The sequence below is a fragment of the Tenrec ecaudatus genome, chromosome 4 (assembly GCF_050624435.1).
Source record: "Tenrec ecaudatus isolate mTenEca1 chromosome 4, mTenEca1.hap1, whole genome shotgun sequence".
Lineage (NCBI taxonomy): Eukaryota > Metazoa > Chordata > Mammalia > Afrosoricida > Tenrecidae > Tenrec > Tenrec ecaudatus.
The window spans coordinates 119,907,578-119,926,878 of record NC_134533.1 but is presented as its reverse complement, the minus strand read 5'-3'; the positions used below and the strand labels follow the sequence as shown (position 1 = coordinate 119,926,878).

Below are 19,301 nucleotides of genomic sequence, written 5' to 3'. Positions count from 1 at the left end.
AGTGTCTGAAACGTAAATAGAACTCCGGTTCTCTTTGCTTTTCTCCTGACTAATTGCTAGCTGGTGTGTTAGTGTCCGGTGGCCACAGGTGTAACATGTTAGTTGGGACTATTACCACTGTTCCCAGCTATAACCATGTGGCTTCTATCTGCTCCTCCTAAGACGTACCTAAGGGTTTCAGCTTTACCACAGTCTTCTGAAGATGTTCAATTTCCATGTGGCTGATATACGTCACCTATAACTCACAATATAATCCTAGATTACAGATGATGTCCAACAATCCAAGGGGATCGATCTGAAAGCACAGGTAGGTTCAAAAAGGCAGACACAGTCCCCTGGACAAAAACTGGCTTGTTATGATGTAGTGGTGTCAATATAGAAGTTGGGAATTATTTCTGTGATAAAAAAAACTTCGGGGCATGGGGGTGGGGTGGGGGTGACTGTGATGGACCCCTGCAGGTACACATAAAGATGATATCTAGACTACCCTAGAGATCAGAGGGCACTGTGGAAAGATGTGGGCAGTGGATGAGCTTCTTGTGTATCACCAGGATTTACAGGTTCGACAAATGATTGCGTTTCAGTTGGCAAAATATATATCCTCCAAAATACAGAAATGCCTGATGCCCAAAGAAAACCACGTGAAGCCAATGTAATGGAGGGGCTCTCAAGTACCCAGCTTGAACATTTGTTCCTGTGGGTGCTGCTGGCAGTCTGTCAGTCCATTCTAGGGCAGGCGGGTCCCGACCCCTTGCCTGCAAGTCTCCAGTGTATGTCCTTTCTGATCTGCAGTTTGGAAGGTCAGCCAGGCACCAGTGTGGACAGCGCTCTCACAGCAGAGGACAAGGAAGTATTTCTGGAGCAGGTCTGAGCAGCCCTTTCCGCCTCCTCTCCCCCACTCTCCACCTTTGGCCCTCCTTTGGACTCAGTGAGCCCTTTGGCACCCATCAGTGCAAACAATGTGAGTCAAACCTCCAGGTACTAAAGTTTTACTGGCCTCAGAATCAGCAGTACCCGTGGCTAAGGACAGCCAAGGCTTAACTCAGTAGTGATTCAGGTAGATAACCTTCCTCTAGGCGCGCTCCCTCCCACCCTGCCTTTCGCCACCGTCGGAAGCATCTCCGTTTGCTGTGTTTACTTCCTGCTCAATCTGCAGGGGTCATTTCACACAAATGCTGACCTCTAATGTATCATGATAAAACTGAAACAATATCAAGAATAACACATTTATAGTCAAGAAAATAAAATTTGCTTTCCTCTCCCTCCCAAATCCCATCCCTCAACAGAAAAGAAGACAACAGAAGAAAACATACCCATTTTCAAGTGCCTGGCTATTTTGTACACAGATGATTCCTGTTAATTGGGGTTGATCCCCACTACAGAGAAGAGGTGCTTGCCTTGTGTGTGTGTGTGGGGGGGCTACTCTGACCACCTGGGCACATCCTCTGCACAGAAGAGCCACACCACGCTCCATAGCACTGATACGACCCTAGGGGCAGCAGGCTGGCTGGACACAGGGAACACAGCATGCCGGTTAATGAAGGCAAGTGCCCCTCCCTCCCCTCCTCCTCATCACCTCGTTCTCCAGCCTCCTAACCCCCACACAGAACACTCTGCCTCAGGAGCAGCTGATCCTTGGGTGCACTCAATGCAAGGGGCTAAACGCTCACCACTCAATTAAAACAAAACAAGGCTAAATAAAAATTAAAATGTGCTTTCAAATACGGAATGAAGTCAAATAAATACATCTGATTTTTTTTCTTTTTCTTACGTCTAAGTACAGTATCATATCCTACACCCAAAGCTCTATACATTTGGTTTTTGTTCTGAATGAAAATGAATTTCCCATTGCACGGGGTGGAGAACCAGAGAACAGGAATATCCCCTCACTACCACACTGTGGAGAGCGAGTCCCAAGGGGGTCCCTTGGGACGCAGCTAAGCCCAGATGGGGCTCACAGGCAGGCACTCTGTCACTCGAGTGCTCTCTGGGTCCACGCTGGAGCCAGGACGTGGGGACACAATGTGGGTGCTCGGACTCCAACAACCTTCAGTCCCTCCAAGAGACACACAGCGGCTCTAACTTTTATCTGAGGAAAAGAAGAGAGATGGTGGAGATCAAACCGAGAGAAAACAACAGATTCCCCACTGTACAGAACACTGAGCAACTATGTGGGCCTGCTTCGAGCTTTGTTTCTGGATCAGAACAGCAGCCTCCCTCCCAGAGTACGTGAGAGGAGGAGCAGGGGTGAGAGCACTGAGCAGCCCGGATAAAGGCACACAATGGTGCAGAGCGCCCATCTGATCTAAGACCAAGGAGGCATCCTGGGCGGGCGCTGCCTCCTGCTTCAGGACAGGCTGAGGCAGAGGGAAGGGGTGGCCCAGAACGGACAGCCACAGTGCCTCTTCAAGAAGTCAGACAGTCAGCACACAGCAGCCTCTGCGGAATCGACAATGCTTAGAAGCAGTTTGTTTTGTTTTTGAGGCAGAAAGGACATGGCGTATCGGGAGGTTTTCCCCTGAAGGAAAACGAAATCATTTCATTCAGCATAGTGCTCAGGCAGGCGGCCGTCAGAGTCTGGAAGGCGCGCTCAACTTACCCGAGTGCCTGTCTGTGAGGGCAGACTCGGCCAGCCTTTGGTAAAGAACGGTGTAGCTTTCCTCCACCTTCTGTAAAACAAAACCCACATCTTTCACTTAAACTTGACTTTTTTTTTAGGGGGGGGCACTTTTGAAAATAATACAGTAGGCTGTTTTTAAAAATATTAGACACATGCTTCCCAATGCCATTAGAAATTGTATTCGTGAGGGGGAAGTACATTCTATTCCTTGAACTCCGCTCCCTTCGATGACTAACTTAAAGCTCTCACTGAGAAAGGAAGTGAGGAGGGGGAGCCATGAAAGGTGATTTCTCATTCCCAGAAGTTGCCCTGAAAAAGTCCCACGTCTGGAGGCAGGAACAAGACTAGAAATGACCTTCCCGCCATTTCTGTTTCCATCTCTTATTCCATCTCAGCCACAGACTGATGCGAAAAACCAAGACAGTGGAACCCGGAACTCAACACAATCGGATTTCAATGCGAAATGTCGAGAATCGGAGCTCGAACAAAACATGGGAATCTGCCCCAACACACGTGATTTTTGTAAACAAAAGCAGTTTGTGGTTTTGGTCACTCAGTGTTAGTTGGCGTTATTAATACGAGTTGTTTAAATTTTTGGCAGCTGTGTTGCAAGAGTTTTGCTATAAGTTTCTTAGTTTTTGTGACTTTTTGTACTGTTTTTTAGATAAAATACATGGATCCAAAGAAAGAGTTTTTTAAAGAGTCATCATGATAAGGAACTGGTTGATTGTTATTGATGTTGACGATAATTAGAAAGCCCTTTTAGAAAACAGTTAAGGAAAGGCCAACAGCAGACCACATTAGACAGATGATTTTTTTTTTAAGAGAAAGCCAGCCAGGAAAAAAGGCGAAGAAGGGAAAAAAGTCCTGAAAAGCAGCTACCAGGTAATTTTATGGAAGGGCATTCTCCTTCCAAGCATGATTCTCTCTCCATATCCCCTCTTCACATCTGAGTCCACAGATCCAGATCCTCACCAGTCTCAAGGGGGGAAGGCTATACTGTAGTTGTTAAAAACTTTTTTAATGTTATGTTTCTTATTTAAATTATATTATTTAATGCTGGACTTATTACTTTAAAGTTTCTGTGTAATGGTTTGCATAAAAAAGCAAAGTTAGGGTAAAAAGCTGGTGGTCAAGAGCGGATTAATCCATTATCAGTTACCTCTGATGGGAAAAATTGATTTGGAATGCGACTGCATCGCATCTCGACTCTCTGGGGCTCCACTGTAACTCTCTGACACGAGGGGGAAAGCTCTGGGGTACAGCTGGGAGGAAACTAAGGTGCACCAGACTTTCACACTGTCCCGAGCGCTTCTAATCACTGCCGCTCATGCTTATTCCAACATGATGAATGGAACGGAAAGCATGTCTGGGTTTGCACAGCTCCACTCACTGATGAGGGACTTTCAGACAGGATGTTTTCTCAGAAGGTACTACACACGTCAATTTTAAAACAGTGGCCATCTGCAATTGCTATTACCATGTTACAAAACCCCATTATGTTCTGCTTTTTACATGATGCGAGTCACCAAAGCTGATTTCTATCTGTAACGCATGACCAACAGCCCCTGGTGACTCGGAATGACTAGGTTATGGCAGGTCTTAGCACTTAGTGGCCTGGACTCCGAACACAGCTCCAAGCTCTGTTCTCATGGAGACCAGCCAAGGATGCTAAATCTATTTAGGTTCTTGAACTTGGATGCTACCCATGCAAACCCACACGGAGTTTATAGAGCTACAGCTTCTCCTGAGCCGGGGATTTATAACCAGCTAAAAGGTCCAATCTCACGCTTGTTTATCCAGGTGGCCAGAGATCAGCTTCCACACGCCAGCTCCCGAGAGTGCTGTGGCTTGGGGCCGGAGCCCTCTGTGTGCCAAGCCCGCAAGTAAACAACACCCCTGCTCTGGCGTGTGGACTGTGATCAAAGCAGGTCTGGCCCCGAGCAAGTTTGCCAACATCAGCATTTCTGTCACGCTACACAATGGAGTTTGTATAAGCAAATCCAAGGAGGCTGAAACTGGCGGTACCTTTAAGTGTCCCAGGTCCGCCTCGATCTTATGAATGTACTCCATGACCTGGCTTTGCAGATCTGTACAGGAAGAGGGACTCTGGGTCTGCAAGCAGCTATCCTCCATGGCTCCCCAGCGCTGCTGGGCCAGGAGTTCGGGGGTGAAAGGGGAGTTTGGCCCATCCGAATGAGCATTCTGCGGCGAATGCTGCTGCTGGTGGGTGGAGTCCGGAGAGGGGCCACCGGCCGTTGGCTGTGGGCTGAGCGAGGAGACGGCCTCCTCGTCCGTGGAGCTCTCCTGCACGGTCTCATAGCCATCGAGGATGAAGTAATTTCCTGTCGGAGGCAGAGCACAGTGTGATGAGTAGGTCTGGCCTTGTCAAACCAGATGAGAGAGGGTGATCAGCTGACAGCTGGAACAGGGCAACAGCCACTAGTTCCTTCATTCCCAAGTTCAACTTGAAATAAATGTTGCCACTAAAACTAAACCAAGCAGAATTTCAAGCAATTCTTGAATAATTAGTATTACTATAGATAACCACTGCCTCTGAGGCGATGCTGACTCACAGCGACCCTACAGGACAAAGAACTGCTGTGAAAGGTTTCTGAGACTGTCCATCTACAGAAGCAGACAGCCTCATCCTTCTCCCGCAGAGCAGTTAGTAGGCTTGAACTGCTGACTCTGCAGTGTACCACCAGGGCTTCTTATATGTGTACAGAGAGATGTATCAGTCGACATTAGTTTCTGTTTCCAAAGTTAAAAGCTGAGAACTACAATGCCCTTACATAAACCAGTGAGGGACAGCCCTGCTAACCCCGGACCAGCACAGCCTGTGCTCACCACACAGCCTCTGCGTCCCCTCTTCTCCACCGGGGACACCGCTCATTTCCACACTCCCGCCAAGGCCTCTGCTCTAATGTCACCTCACCAGAGGCTCCCTCCCTGGTCGCTCTGTCTGAAGTGTCCCCTGTGTCCCCCTCATCCGAGTCACTGTTCTTCCTGATACTCCTCCCTCACACTCACTGCCTTCCAGTCGGTGCTGGCTCCTAGCCGCCCTGTAGGACAGGGTGGAACGGCTCCGTCGGGGTTCCAGGAGTATGACTCTTTACAGTAGAAGAAAGCCCCACCTTTCTCCTGAGGAGCAGATGGTGGTTTCAAACTGCTGACCTTGCAGTTAGCAGCCCAACACTTAGCCCACTGTTTTCTCACTATGTGAACCTCTATTTCTTTATTACTAATTTACCATTACTCTTTCCCCTAATAGTACTTCTGCTTCAAAAGAACAGGGGCCGGTCTGTTTTATTCCCTGTGGTATCTTCCAGCATCTAGAGTGGGGTCTGGCTTCGAATAGACTCATTAGCTGTTGGTTGAAGTGCCATTGAGTTGATGTGAACTCACAGGAACTCTACAGACTCGGGTGGAACTGTCCCTGTGAGTTTCCAAGACTGTGACTCTTTACAGGTCTTCCTCCCTCAGACTGGCTGGTGGTTTCAAACTGCTGACCTTTTGCATCACAGCCCAAAGCATTAACTACACATGCTGAGTGCCCAGAATCCAAACCAACATCTAGCTGAGCACACGAGACACTGAGGAGCACCAGCATCAAGTCGGCGGGGCAGGCAGTCACTTGCCTGAGATGCGTGGATCGACGCCCTGCTCCTCCTTTTTCACAGCGCCATCGCCGTCTGATGGGTTATCATCACTGTGTGCTTCACGGGCATCAAAGAAGTGCTCTCCGCTTTCATCCAGCCCCCCCTCAGGCTCGCGGGGAGGCATCTCCGGGTCCATGACGACGACGACACCTGCCTGGTTCTCGTGGGATGCCGGTACCGCCGAATCCCGTGGAGCAAAGGAGTCACCTGAAGTCCTTGGACTGCAGCCAACGGGGAGCTCACCAGTTCCAGTTCTGAAGGGCCCCTGTGCTCCCCCAGGAAGGCAAGCCTGCCTGGTCTCGGAGTCCTGGCCTCCGCTGTCTGCCTGCACCCCCTGCAAGGCCGTCCTCGAGCGTGGGAACTGCTGCCAGTCTTCCTGAGCGCGCCTCTCAGGCCAGCCCAGCTGCTGCTCCAGCAGCCGCTTCAACAGACCCACTGCAAGGGTGAGAGGGACAACAAAAGCACCTTCACTGCTGGGGCCACCACCCTACCTTGGCATCCCTGCCAACTCACGGTCACCCTACAACTCAGGGTAGAAGTGCCGCGTTCCAGTTTCTGGGACGGTGATTCCTGACCAGAGTAGGAGGCCCCGTCTCTCTCCGGCAGGGCAGCTGGTAGTTTGACTACAGTGACCTGGCAGTTGCACAGCCCAACTTGGCACCATTACACCGCCAACATTCAATTGGCCAAATGACCGATTTAACCTTAAGAATTATCTTTACTAGTAGCATACGAGCAAATATTCATTTTATACAACCTTGTTTTGCTTTCAGAAGTGAAATTAAGCCCCATTTTCTGGAAAAGACAGCCTTAAAATAGAATGGACAGGATCTCAGCGTAATCTTATTTATTGGTGGTGTGATGGTCAGGGCGGTAGAGCTGTAACACAGAGTCTTGTAACTCCTAAAGAGCCTCTATTATTTGCTGCATATAATAGAAATAGACTAAAGTACTCTTAAAGAGGCTGGACAGCTGCATGAGGTAGAAATATTTAAACACTAACTGCTTTTTCTAGACGCGGACACCCCCCACATACGCACTCATTGCTTCTCACTGCCCACGTAGATGACATCATAGCAGCCTCCAACAGAAGGAAGAAATCAAGGTGCGAGTGCACAGTACAGCGGGACTCCAGGGAAGGGTAGGTAGCACGTAGCATTTAAGAGTAAGAAAATATTTACCAGTGTTGTAAATGTATCTCACCAGAGTGGTACAGCTGCCTGCGGTTGTTGAAATTAAGAACCAATTTAATTCTGAATGGACAAAGTGATGTGATCAGGTCACTCATGGAGTAACAAGACTACTTGGAGGACATTAGTCAAACCACCGAAAACATTCAGACAATGTCAATTTAGGGGAATTTGGAGTAAATTAGGCTGTGAGCAACTTGACCAATTTCCTGTTTGCAACACAGACTTAATTTTGCTCAGGCTTTCCAACAGGTTGGAATTGGTTCAGTCATGGCTAACGAAATAAAACCAGAACTGACCTGAATTTTTAAAATTTGGGTAAAGTGGGAAGCTTTCTGCCCCGAAGGGACTCGTTATGGGTCAGAGTCCTGGCATGGCAGACTAGGGGCATATTAAGACCTCCAGGAATGGATTCGGAGGCTGGATTACTTCCAGGCTGTGGCAAGTGGCACAGGCTCTCAACTCAGTGCTGCAGGCCACCAGCTGCCACTGTTTCCCAACGTGGGTAAGACCGCCCCCTGGGTGCAAAGCAGACACCGCTTTAACGCGGATCACAGCGCAAAAGCTTTGTGTTGCCAGGGAGCACTGAGTAGTGGCTTCCGCATTAGGGCCAGTAGTGGGAAGCCACCTGCGGGAGAAAGGTAATCACTCCTTACTCCCGTACACAGCTGCCGTCTCAGAAACACAGAGGGACAGCTTTATCCTGTCCTACAGGGTCAATATGGGTCAGAATGGACTCAGTGTCAGATGTCACTGACGTGGCTTGAGTTATGAGTCGACCACTGTGGTTACCCACCCTGCTGACCTAGGTTTGAGAACCATGCAACACACACTCTGCTCGTTTCCCACGAAGGAGACGGGGGTTTCTAGCTAGGCCTCGGCCCAGACTTCCTCCTCCTGCAGTGGTCATTCTGGCTCACCCACATCACACAGATTAGGGTCTGCTCCAGTTCCGCTTTGTTGGCATGATGCGTTGAAACAAACGGAAACCTGCTTCCTAGCTCCTGGGTCCTCTAGGGAAACAGCTTCCACATAGGCGGAGCCCGTAGTCCTCTTTCTACTCCCCATTCATTCTCTCCGAAGTCTCAAGGCACTCAGACCCAATCTCTTTCCACCTCTCCAGAGTGCCAATCCTAAAACCCCAACTTCTTACTCATGTGTCCTTGTAAATGCCTCATTATTCATGATGTCAATCTCAGCACTGCTTAAATAGGAACCCACGATCCCTGGCAGACAAAAAGGAAAATGCGTCCCAAGTGCAAGTGAGGAGGTGTGTGTGCGGCTGCCGCCCTCTCTGTCTCAGAATACTAACAGTAGCTCGACATAGTCCCCTCCCTTTGCCCTCACATCCAAACTAGCCAACTGTGTTGACTACTAGTTGTTGTTTATTGTAACTCCTCCCGATGCCACTCTAGTGCAGAGCCCATGAGCCTCAAGCACAGGACTACACAGCTCACTTAGCAGCTAAGCCCTCCCAGCTTCTTGCCGTTCGAATCCCGTGGCTCTCTGAATGGTCTGCAACCTCCTGGAAAAGGTGCTGTCCTCCCCTCCCAGCAGAGGCATGCTCCATTAGCGACTCTCACCGGGCTGGGAAGGGCGTGGCCAGCCAAAGGAGTGGCCAGGGGCCAGCATGGTGAAGATTTCTATAATCTCCACAAGAAGACTAGAGTACAAGTCACTTGAAACTGTCCTCCAAACACAGTGATGTGTCATCGCTAGAGTACAGAGGATTCCATTTTTCAACTTGTTATTCCAGGTTTAGGCTAGCTGGGCTCTCAGCACACCTGGCTCTCAGCACACCTTCCATCCTTCACATCCTACCGCACACGGGTCCCCTAGTCTAGACATTCTACCTCGGCCCCAACGGTCTACTGGCTGCTCTCTGAAAACCCCGTGTCCTGCCTCTGGGCATCTGGCCCAACCATTACTCGTGGCTAAATGTCTGTTCTCTACAAAGCTGTCGGAATCACACCCACTCTGCAAAGTAGTAATCTCCCTCCTCTGACACAAGGAAATTTTGAGAGATCTGTATTATCTTGAGTGTTTATATATATATTTTTTTTTTAAAAGGAGGGGAAGGCTGTGGTGTTTCTATCACCTTCCCAACTAAATTAAATTTCTTAAAGGGAAAAACTAAAGCTTACACTTCATTATATTTCTTTGGCTTCTCCCTGGAAAATATATAATTTAGTACTTTAATTGAAAGTACCCCAGAGTTATGAATACAACTTACAATTCCTCAGTGCATCTGCTGCCCACCGCTCCTCAGAGACAGGAATATGGGGATCTGGGACTGCAATTTGATAGTTTGCTCCCACTTCCTTGAGGATGCCATCTGCAAGCTGCTCCTTGGCAAACTGTCTCTCCACCACAAAGAGGGCGTCGACCTCTGGCTTCCCAGAGGGGCCCAGCGAGGGAGGCTGCTGCTGGGATGGCATCAAGGGAGACTCTAGCCCCAGGTCTCGTTCTGCTCAATGGAAAGAAAGGCAGAGTAGAAACAAGACGGTCAACTCTACAGGAAGCACTCAGGAAATGCTGGCGGGGGCGATAACCACATGAGTTACACACAGCACTCAGGCAGAGACAGGGACTCTCAGTCAAACAGAGTGCTGGGGTTTCGGGGATCGTGAAGGACAGTGTCCATTTTTTTCAGATCAGTGTCGTGGAAGCCTTTACCTGGACTTTGCAGGCCCGTGACTGAAAGGCCATCATGTCCCACTTTTAATTTTGAAGGCTCTTCTTCCTCATTGTCTCCTCTGTGAGACAGAGAAAGTAATCTCTCAGTTTCATGAGGTATTTAAACAGCATCACAACATGAAGTTATCTAGTCCTTTTCTAGCCAAAATTCTACCCTAAGCCCAACTCCACTGGCGCGTGCGGAGGCACTCACTCGTCAGGCGGTGGCTGCGGTAAGGGAATGGGCTTCGTGGGTTGCTCTTTCACCGATGCAGCCATCCGACAGATGAGGTCCTGCCAGCTGCCGGAGGGGCACCAAGGACCCAGGACACGGAAGGAAAAGGAGACAGAAGCATTCTTAAATGTACTCAGGAAGCAGAAAGAAAAACTAAACAGAAAGGCAAAACTCTACCTTAAAGATAATCGCAAACATAATTTTGGAATATCCTACCCCTTAAAAAACTTGACGTGTTACTTCTGAGAATTTTTCCTTTAGAAAAGATGCTTTTGATAAAGTAGAATCAAAACAAATGCTATCAATCTAAAGAGATACAAATCTGTAAAGAGCTCCTCTGGAAGAGTAAGGAGCTGAACCTGGTACTTACACAGTCTTTTCTGACACTGTCTGAGCCACCAGTTCATAAATTTGGGCTCCATTGTCTGACATGGAAATGACGAATAAAGCTTTATTATCTGGGGACAAGGGAGAGAGACAAGGCTTAATGTAACACTCAGACAAGCAGGGGATTGAAGGGTCTTGGTAACATTTTATATCTTAATATACATAAAAGTTACATGTGTTCACTTTGTAAAAATTCATCATGCTGGACAACTTAAATCTATGTGTGACTTACTACACAATATAGCGTGCATATGCTGCTTTAGTGAGACGAGGATTACAAAGTTAACAACTTATTACAAACAAATTGCTGCACCAAATGATACTGTGCTTTTGTACTTGTTCTGGACCGCCCTTTCGGTGGGCGGCTATTAACGGCTGTTGGATAAGAGAGGTTATAAATGCATCCAGCCATCACAAAACTCAGCTCCCTTGGGGTTTCCTTTGTAGGACAGTTACAGCCTAACTTGCCAACTCCAACTGATTGCACCAAGTCCACCCTCAACTCACCGCCACCAGTTCTGCTGTGTTTCCCCAACTCACCAAACACACTGTGCTAAAGGGAGTGGCGCATTTTCATGGCGATTACTGCCACCTGCACACACGACTACCTGCTTGAAATCGCCACCTGTCTCACAACTACCTACTGCAAGTCCTTGCTATACACACTGATTACTGAATTAAAACACCCATGTACTAGACATGGCCACTCACTTACCCCCGATCCGCTCCCTTTCTTAGCATCGATTAATGATTTGAACCCAGAGTGTACACCAAAGTGATCTGCGTAACACACACTACATAAAATGTTTTACATAACAGAAACTGCTCAGAGGATCTGGGCAGCCTAACTTATTTTGGGTGTAAACACATCCTAAAACGTTCGCTATCTACACATACATCAAATGCATTTAATTTGCCTAAGAATATAATGCAGGTAAACGTAAACATCGCTTTCTCGTGATGCGCCTTCTTCGGTGGGCATACTTGCCTGTAGCCACTTGTCTAACCAACACCGTGTTCAGCTTAATGACAGGGCTAAACGTGTGCTTGCTGTCAGCTGTCGCTGCCAGAATCTTACAGTGACACCTGAGCACCAGCCTGTCGTCCTGCTTCTGTAACAGGACCAGGATGTCTTCCAGCAGCAGTGTGTAGAGGTCTAGGTCAAAAGCAGGAAAGGTGTAAGCCCACAAACTAACACGTGTTTTCTTAGCGCTGTAACCATTTGACAGAAATTTCATGCCTCAAATAGGAAAACTGGTGAGTATATGCCTTTATTTCATTTAGTAGTCACTGGTTATTACTGGCGTTCACAAAAGCGTCAGTCTGTAACAGATCTGAGCATTTCAACCCCAAACCAAGCAAAAAGCACTGCTCACGGGTAGCTTGAGACGTGTTGATCTAAGCAAGCTTCCGGAGGACGAGGGCAAGTGGACTGGGTCGTAAAGCTGTCAGCTGAGTGTTTGGCACAAGCCAGACTCCAGCGGGTCGCAAGTACACAAATAATCCAAGTCAGTGCTGCTAACTCTACAGCTGGTGATTCCCAAGAGTCTCTTTCCCTTTCTCTGGCACATGCAAATGTCTTATTTTTCCCTCCTCCTCTTCCCCAAGTGGACAGATTACATGAGACCTACCAATTGTTTTATCTCTATTCACCTTCCAGACCAACGGTCCCTCATGAATCATCTTCCTCTTTGTTAAATCCAAATTCTGTGAAAATAAGAGAATCACATGCAAACTATTTCCAAGCATTCTGTTAGATGATATGTCCTGTGTTATTTCAATCTTTCCTTTAAAGAAATTCTTAATATAAAAGAATACCGCTTACATCCACCACCATTATCATTGTCAATGTTGAAAACAGAAATAAAGACCACATGAAAGCAATCTGCGGGTATTTTCTAGTAGGAAAGCATCTCCCAAGTGCTGCTGAGGCCACATGAAAATGAAGTCGCAGACAGTCCGCCCCTAGATATGCAAGTCATTCCTTCGTTTCTCTCGGAGTCAGGGGGTCAGGGTGATACACATGCGGGTCTGTGAGAGACCGCTGCATCCCAAGACTCTAGGACAAAGAAGTTCTAAGAAACAGTATTCATCATGAAAGTCCAGGTAATACTCAGGTTTGCTCTGATATTAATAACGTATTAGTAAGAGAATCATCTTTGAGTACCAGCAATCCTAGAAAAATCTCCTTCTTTGGAAAATAAGGGGCTAAGAAGAAGACCACTAGCACACATCCTGAGAAGCTGTTAACTGTAACATGGACATCTATTTTAAAGTCACCAAATAAACGTGCCAAGACAATGGTAAAATAGTAAAACAGTAAAAGAAAGACTTAAAATTCTATAAAGTTCCTTAATGCACAATTCTATATACCAGACATGGCAGTCAGTGCATGTTTTTGCTATAGTTCCTATAATTGTTTGAGCTTCACTGTTCTTGAAGTGGTTCATGGAAAAATAAGTTGTCTCGCTTTATTCATATATCCAGGAAGTTTCCAAAGAAAACACAACTCCTGTTATTCAAACTATAGAGCACAATGAAATTGAGTTTAATAACTTGTGAGCCTTAGTCTCCTGCCAATTCCTGCCAGCCAAAGTAATTTCACACAGGATATTTCCCTAACGAAAGACTAAAGTAATCTTTTAGTATCAGAACGTGAAAAGGAAGAATAAAATCCTAAAGATGATCTACAAAAACTCCTTCAGGGGGCATGTGTTCTCACTAAGATGCTTTAATTACCTGCCAAGGTTTTAGGAAGTTTGTGTTTAAAAAAATTACAATTAGCCTGTCTCTTACCCTGAGCTCTTCAACATTTGGGTACTCCGACAGCTTCAGATTAGAAGTATCAAGGCGACGCTGATAATCTTCTAAGCGCTGAAAATTAGACAAGGGAAAGTCAAGGAGGTTACTACTTTGATCATCAATGACCTCCTCATTCTAAATCAATATGGACGCTTGAAATCTGCACTTTACGGAGCTCTTGGCAACTTCACACAGGGCTGACAGCTCAGTTTCTTCTTAAAACACTCCCTGGAATTGGTGAATGCTTGCTGTGTCCATTCTCAATAACAACACTCTGCGCATACCTCAGTAATATTACACTCCTGGTTTTCATCATCTTCTTTCTCAACCTTTTTACAAACATATTATATTGCCCTCCAACTATCTAAATCACAAACATGGTCCAAAATTTAGAAGGTAAAATAAGGCACAGCATAAGTCTTTTCCGAGTGCTATCCTAGTGCCCCTCCCCCTCACCCGTAGTTTTCTGTGAACATACATCTCTACGATATACACTCCTGGAGTCATCTTCAAGGAGGCTGACAGACTACCTGTGGATTTCAAAGTACGCTTGTCTCTGTGCCTGTGCTTCTGTACACCAGACATCCTTAGAAACACGACCACCACAAAGGTCGTACAATACATTCAGATCCTCTAACTTAGAGCTTATTCTGTAATAATGGAATGCACATAACTGTCTCATTCTTTTTAAGGGCTGCATGATATTCAACTCTGTGAATGAGCTAGGCTTTATTGGTTACTTCTCAGATTCTGCTTCCCAATGTTACATGAAATGGTCTTCCATAAGCCTTTGCTCAAGTGTATCGAGATCTCTACCTGATAAATCCCTAGAAGAAGAATGCTGGATGAAGGAGACTGTACTTTGCCAAACATCAAGAGCCCCGAGCACACAGAAGAGCACAACCACACATAGTGACTACCAGGATGCTCACCACCTGCGGCATCCTGCAATTAGCACACCGATAGTTACGCAATCAAGGGCCCATCCGTATACAGGTACTCCTCTCTCTACTCATCAATAGCGCTTATTTTTATGCATTTGAAAATAATGCTGCAGATACAAATACATCTCACCTTTACACAATTCAGTATGCACAGCATTAACAAGGATTCAATATTTGCTCACAATTTCTTTTAAGTAAAATTTATATGCACTGAAATGCCAACCTTTCCATGAGCTCTGAACAGTAGCACTTCTGAGTCAAATGTATGGTATGCGCTCTAATGCTGGGCTTTGAACTTATTAGGTCATAGCCCTCCAAGGGAAAAGGGAACAGGTCTGAATTTTTATATTTGCTGAATCACAATTTGAGTGCTTCTTGACAGTACCCTGATCAGGAAAAGCTACGGGTCAAAGTCCAGGAATGGGAAACTTCTCCCCATATGAGCAGTCAACACAGCCTTGCCCATCAATAGCACAGTGACTGAGTCAATGACCACTGCAGAGTCCACCTAGTATTAAAGGAAGTCTCTTCACAACAGCAGACTGGATTGTCGGGCTTTGCCCATCTTACCTGCTTGTTTTCTGCCTCCCTGACAGCCTGATTTACATAATTTAAGATCTGACGACAGTGATCTGCAGCTTTCTTCACCTTTTCTTTCTCTGTTGGCCATTCTACATATGAAAGGAAAATTCAAATGTAATTGTAAGAAATCAGAAAAGGGCTTCACACACACACACACACACACACACACACACACACATAAGGGCTTCACACACACACACATATTCGCTCAACTCACTCACCGAAGGTGTGACAATTCTTATTTACAATAGTGACAAATCTAGTCTCGCACTATTTTGAACATACTGACCCTAATCCATCCTAGCCTCAGTACAGATTCTCCACACCTTCTCCAGACCCTGCCCATATCCTCCCCCACAGGGTATTTAAGTCCAGTGGGGAACTGAAATCTCCACATTGCAGGGAGTATGGTTTTGCTTTCTGATTGGGAAGCTGAGCAGGTTCCAAAGCTTCAGGCCCTCTCAGTTAGAGCCTGGGGTCCCCTCCTCAGGGTTCCCCTTGAGTGCAGCCACCAGCAGCAGGTGGTAGTGGTGAAGGGAGGAGGGCACCGAGGGGTTGCTCACACTGTGTAGCCACATTGCTTCTCATTTCCCGCACCAAGCAAGTGCCCCACAGGCCTGAGCTGGGCCTCCGGTAGCTGAGGACACATGACCCAGCAGGATCCCAGCAAGCAGAGTGAGGGCAAGTCTGTAACTGCTACAGGCACAGCGGAGCTGCTGCCACCCATCAAGGCAGGCTACAGTCGGAAAGGAGCAGAGGCTGGGGCAGGGACTAGGCGAGGATTTCAGATAATGCATATTTTCATATGATGGCCTGGTTCCTTGGAGCCTAGTGTGAAGGTAGGTGTGTGTGTGTGTGTGTGTGTGTGTGTGTGTGTGTGTGTAGTACGTGTATCTATAGGTACACAGAAGAATATTTCATTTTATTCAATAGTTATAAAAGCATACTAAGTAAGCCCTAAAGTATTTTTATACCAACCTAACACTTTTGGCTTGGAGCCTAGTGTGAAGGTAGGGGTGTGTGTGTGTGTGTGTGTGTGTGTGTGTGTGTGTGTGTGTAGTACGTGTATCTATAGGTACACAGAAGAATATTTCATTTTATTCAATAGTTATAAAAGCATACTAAGTAAGCCCTCAAGTATTTTTATACCAAGCTAACACCTTTGGCAAAATCTCAATTCAGATAATCTTTGCGCAGGTGAGACTTCTTATGACTTTACTTCAAACATAAATACTGGTATATGAAATTGAGGATAGATGAACTCATAGAGTCAACAACTATAAATAAGGGTTCCAAGGGGGTTTGGTGGGGGTGGTGGGTTAAGGGTAAAGGGGAGCTGATATCAAGAAGTTCAAGATCAAGGAAAATGTTTTGAAACAGATTTTGGTAGCAGTTGTACAATACTGCTTATACATGACTGAACTATATAAGAGTATGAGGTCTAGATTAACGCACAATATAATTGTTTGGAAAAAACAAAACAAATACTCATCTTTAAAAGAAATCACTGTAGTATACAAAACAAGACGGGGTACTTCACACGAAGTTTCAAGGGCACTATGTTTTACAAGCCTGGGGGCCAAGTCTCACCCACATTATAAGCTATACAAATGGAACAAGGGGTGAACAACCCCCATAAAGAGCCAGATAATACATAAGAGGGGGGTTCAAAGTTCATGAGGAAAAGTCCTGAAGAGACAGTGGGAGTTTTCTACAAGCTTTTGAATGTCTCTTGGCATTTTGAATTTGCAGGCAGTTACTGTCAACTCTGCAACAGTGCAACAGCAGTCACAGACAACTGGGAAGCAAGTGAGGGCGGCTATGTTCCAATAAAACTTTATTTACAAAAAACATGTAGCAAACCAGATTTGGCCCACATGTGTCAAACCCTGTGTAAGAGCTGCTAATGGATGACATTAAACCAGAAGTAGACTAGATTGTATCTTGCTAGAGAACCTTACCACATTATTTGGAAATACAACCTGCAGACACCAGGACATTGGGAGAGGTTATTGAGCAGGACACATTATGCTTGTCCTTAAACATATTTTTTAACCTCACATGAATGCTGTACCTGTGTATTTGGCAATGTTGTCCAGTAAGAGAGGATACTTGGTCAGCCTTTGCATTTGGGTGGGAATGATATCCTTCAGCTGCAGACGACGACACAATGGATTGCTCTCCGCTTCCTAAAATTAAGAATGAAGTAAGGAAATTGGTATTCTTAAGGTCCTAATTCTTAATAGGTTTACAATTACTTAATATGTTCCATGAATTCACTATACACATGTCTAGACCACTGTCTTTCTGATTACTAAATCAAGATTTTTTTTTTAATGTCCAGCCATCTCTCTGTGCTATACTTTCGTTTTTTCCTTTAATCACAGAATGGGAACTAGGGCCTTTATCACTAAACCAAAGAGTTTGTTTTACTGTTTAAGGCAGGGCCAAGAGCACCCAAAAGGAACGCTGGTGGCATAGTGAGTTAACAGTTAGGCTGCTTACTTCAGGGTCGGCAGTTCGACACCATCAAATACCCCGAGAGAACAAGATGAAGGTTTCTACTTTCACAGTTATAGTCTCAGAAACCCAAAAGGGCAACTCTCTCTTACTCTATAAGGGGCTCTAAGAGCTGGAACCGACTCAATGGCAGTGATTAGGGTGGGGAGAGAGCACCCATCTTCAACTCTAAGAATTGCTTTTATGTGACAAAAGTGTATCACCCTCATCGATTCATGAAATCTTATAATTTCTACCAAAAACTAATCGGCTCATTTGCTATCTGCTTTTTCAAATGTGCCCAGTGACAATGATCCCACAGCCTGGCTCTGCCAGCTTTACAGCAGGATCTGCAAGGGTTTCGTGAAGGGCTCAGAAAGAGATACTTGAGATCTGGAAGGCTGCATGACCTCTGTGCCAACTACCCCAACTGCGGGGCCACGGCCCAAACACGGCTCGAGACAGTAAGTACACGAATGGGCATGCCAGGGCTAGCAGGCAGAGCTCAAAGATGGCCCCCAAGATGCCACCCTCCGAGGATTCCGCTGGAGCTCCCCGGCGGGGACATTGGTGAAGTCTAAGAATGTGATGGGCTATTAACTGACTGACTTTTCGTTGATGGAAGTGGAGACTGCTTTGGGTGGGCTTGACGCAGTCCAAGAAGCCCTCATAAGAAAGCCGTGGCAGAGAGATGGAGAGAAGGCAGGGGGTGTCCAGGAGGCCCACACAGAAAAGAGGTGCAGGGGTTCTCAGAGAGATAAGAACGGTTCCTTAGCTACAACAACTGTAAGAAAATGATAACCTCAATTATGCAACTACAAAGACATGAATTTTGCTAGCAACCTGAAGACTTGGAAAATGACCTCAAAGTCAGTCTGGGGAGATTTTACACTGCAGAATTAGCCAACAGCACTTAGGCTCCCACACATACAAAGTGTGAGGCGAGGCAATACATGTAGTTTTTAAAAACTTTCTCATGAAACGATCACTTGACCGAGGGCTCTCACAGCCCTTACATAATCCACACATCCACTGTATCGGCACTGTGCTGCCGTCATTCTTTTCTACACACTTACTTTCTATTGAGCCCTTGGGATCAGCGTCTCTCTTTGTCTTTTTTAAAATGTGCATTGTTGTAAGTTCCTATGTTTGTGCTAATTTGTTAGGCAACAATAGGAAACAGACATGGCCCCGGGCAGTCTGCTCTCCCTCGTTCTCTACATTATGTGAGCAGACCCCATGACTTACCGAGCACTCAAGTTACTACGAACTGCACTTACTACTGTCCAGTTTGTTTTTAATGGTGTATTTTAATATACGTAGCACAATATACCTGCTAAGTTAGGTCTCATACTGCTCACCCCCCCCCCAAAAAACAAGGATCAGATTTATCAAGATACTACCAATAAAATGAAAACTGTAAGTAATGGGTGAGATACTCGGCTTAGGTCATAAGTGACTCCCCGCGGCGGGCTGAGTGGAGCCCTATTGAAGGGAGCCCACCCCAGTGGACAGAACTGCTGCTATGCTCCTCCCTCGGCCAACCTTAGTGTTTAATGGTGTGCAGGGGTCATTTCCCGGTAATATCTTCTCGGCAATGTGGAATTCTCTGACAAGTATTTTAATCCTGACTTACAGGGCTCTTTTTCATTCACCATTCCAATTTTAACTATTTCTTCTAGTAATTTAAGACTAGACATGACT

At 46.2% G+C, this 19,301-nt stretch overlaps 1 protein-coding gene across 4 annotated transcripts in view; it reads right to left on the bottom strand.

Annotated features, from left to right (window-relative positions):
- Positions 1-364: 364 nt before the first annotated feature.
- Positions 365-19,301, bottom strand: part of ARHGEF12 (Rho guanine nucleotide exchange factor 12) — a 185,412-nt gene continuing 166,475 nt past the window's right edge. For all 4 annotated transcript variants that reach the window (XM_075546721.1, XM_075546722.1, XM_075546723.1 and 1 more), the window contains 13 exons: positions 17,173-17,287; positions 15,087-15,187; positions 13,567-13,644; positions 12,402-12,477; positions 11,759-11,926; positions 10,754-10,841; positions 10,363-10,449; positions 10,149-10,228; positions 9,706-9,939; positions 6,262-6,717; positions 4,649-4,965; positions 2,600-2,669; positions 365-2,089 (listed from right to left, as the gene is read on the bottom strand). In XM_075546721.1, coding sequence (XP_075402836.1) covers positions 2,079-2,089; positions 2,600-2,669; positions 4,649-4,965; positions 6,262-6,717; positions 9,706-9,939; positions 10,149-10,228; positions 10,363-10,449; positions 10,754-10,841; positions 11,759-11,926; positions 12,402-12,477; positions 13,567-13,644; positions 15,087-15,187; positions 17,173-17,287 — 1,881 coding nt within the window. In that variant the 3' untranslated portion in view covers positions 365-2,078. The remainder of the gene's footprint in view (positions 2,090-2,599; positions 2,670-4,648; positions 4,966-6,261; positions 6,718-9,705; positions 9,940-10,148; positions 10,229-10,362; positions 10,450-10,753; positions 10,842-11,758; positions 11,927-12,401; positions 12,478-13,566; positions 13,645-15,086; positions 15,188-17,172; positions 17,288-19,301) is intronic.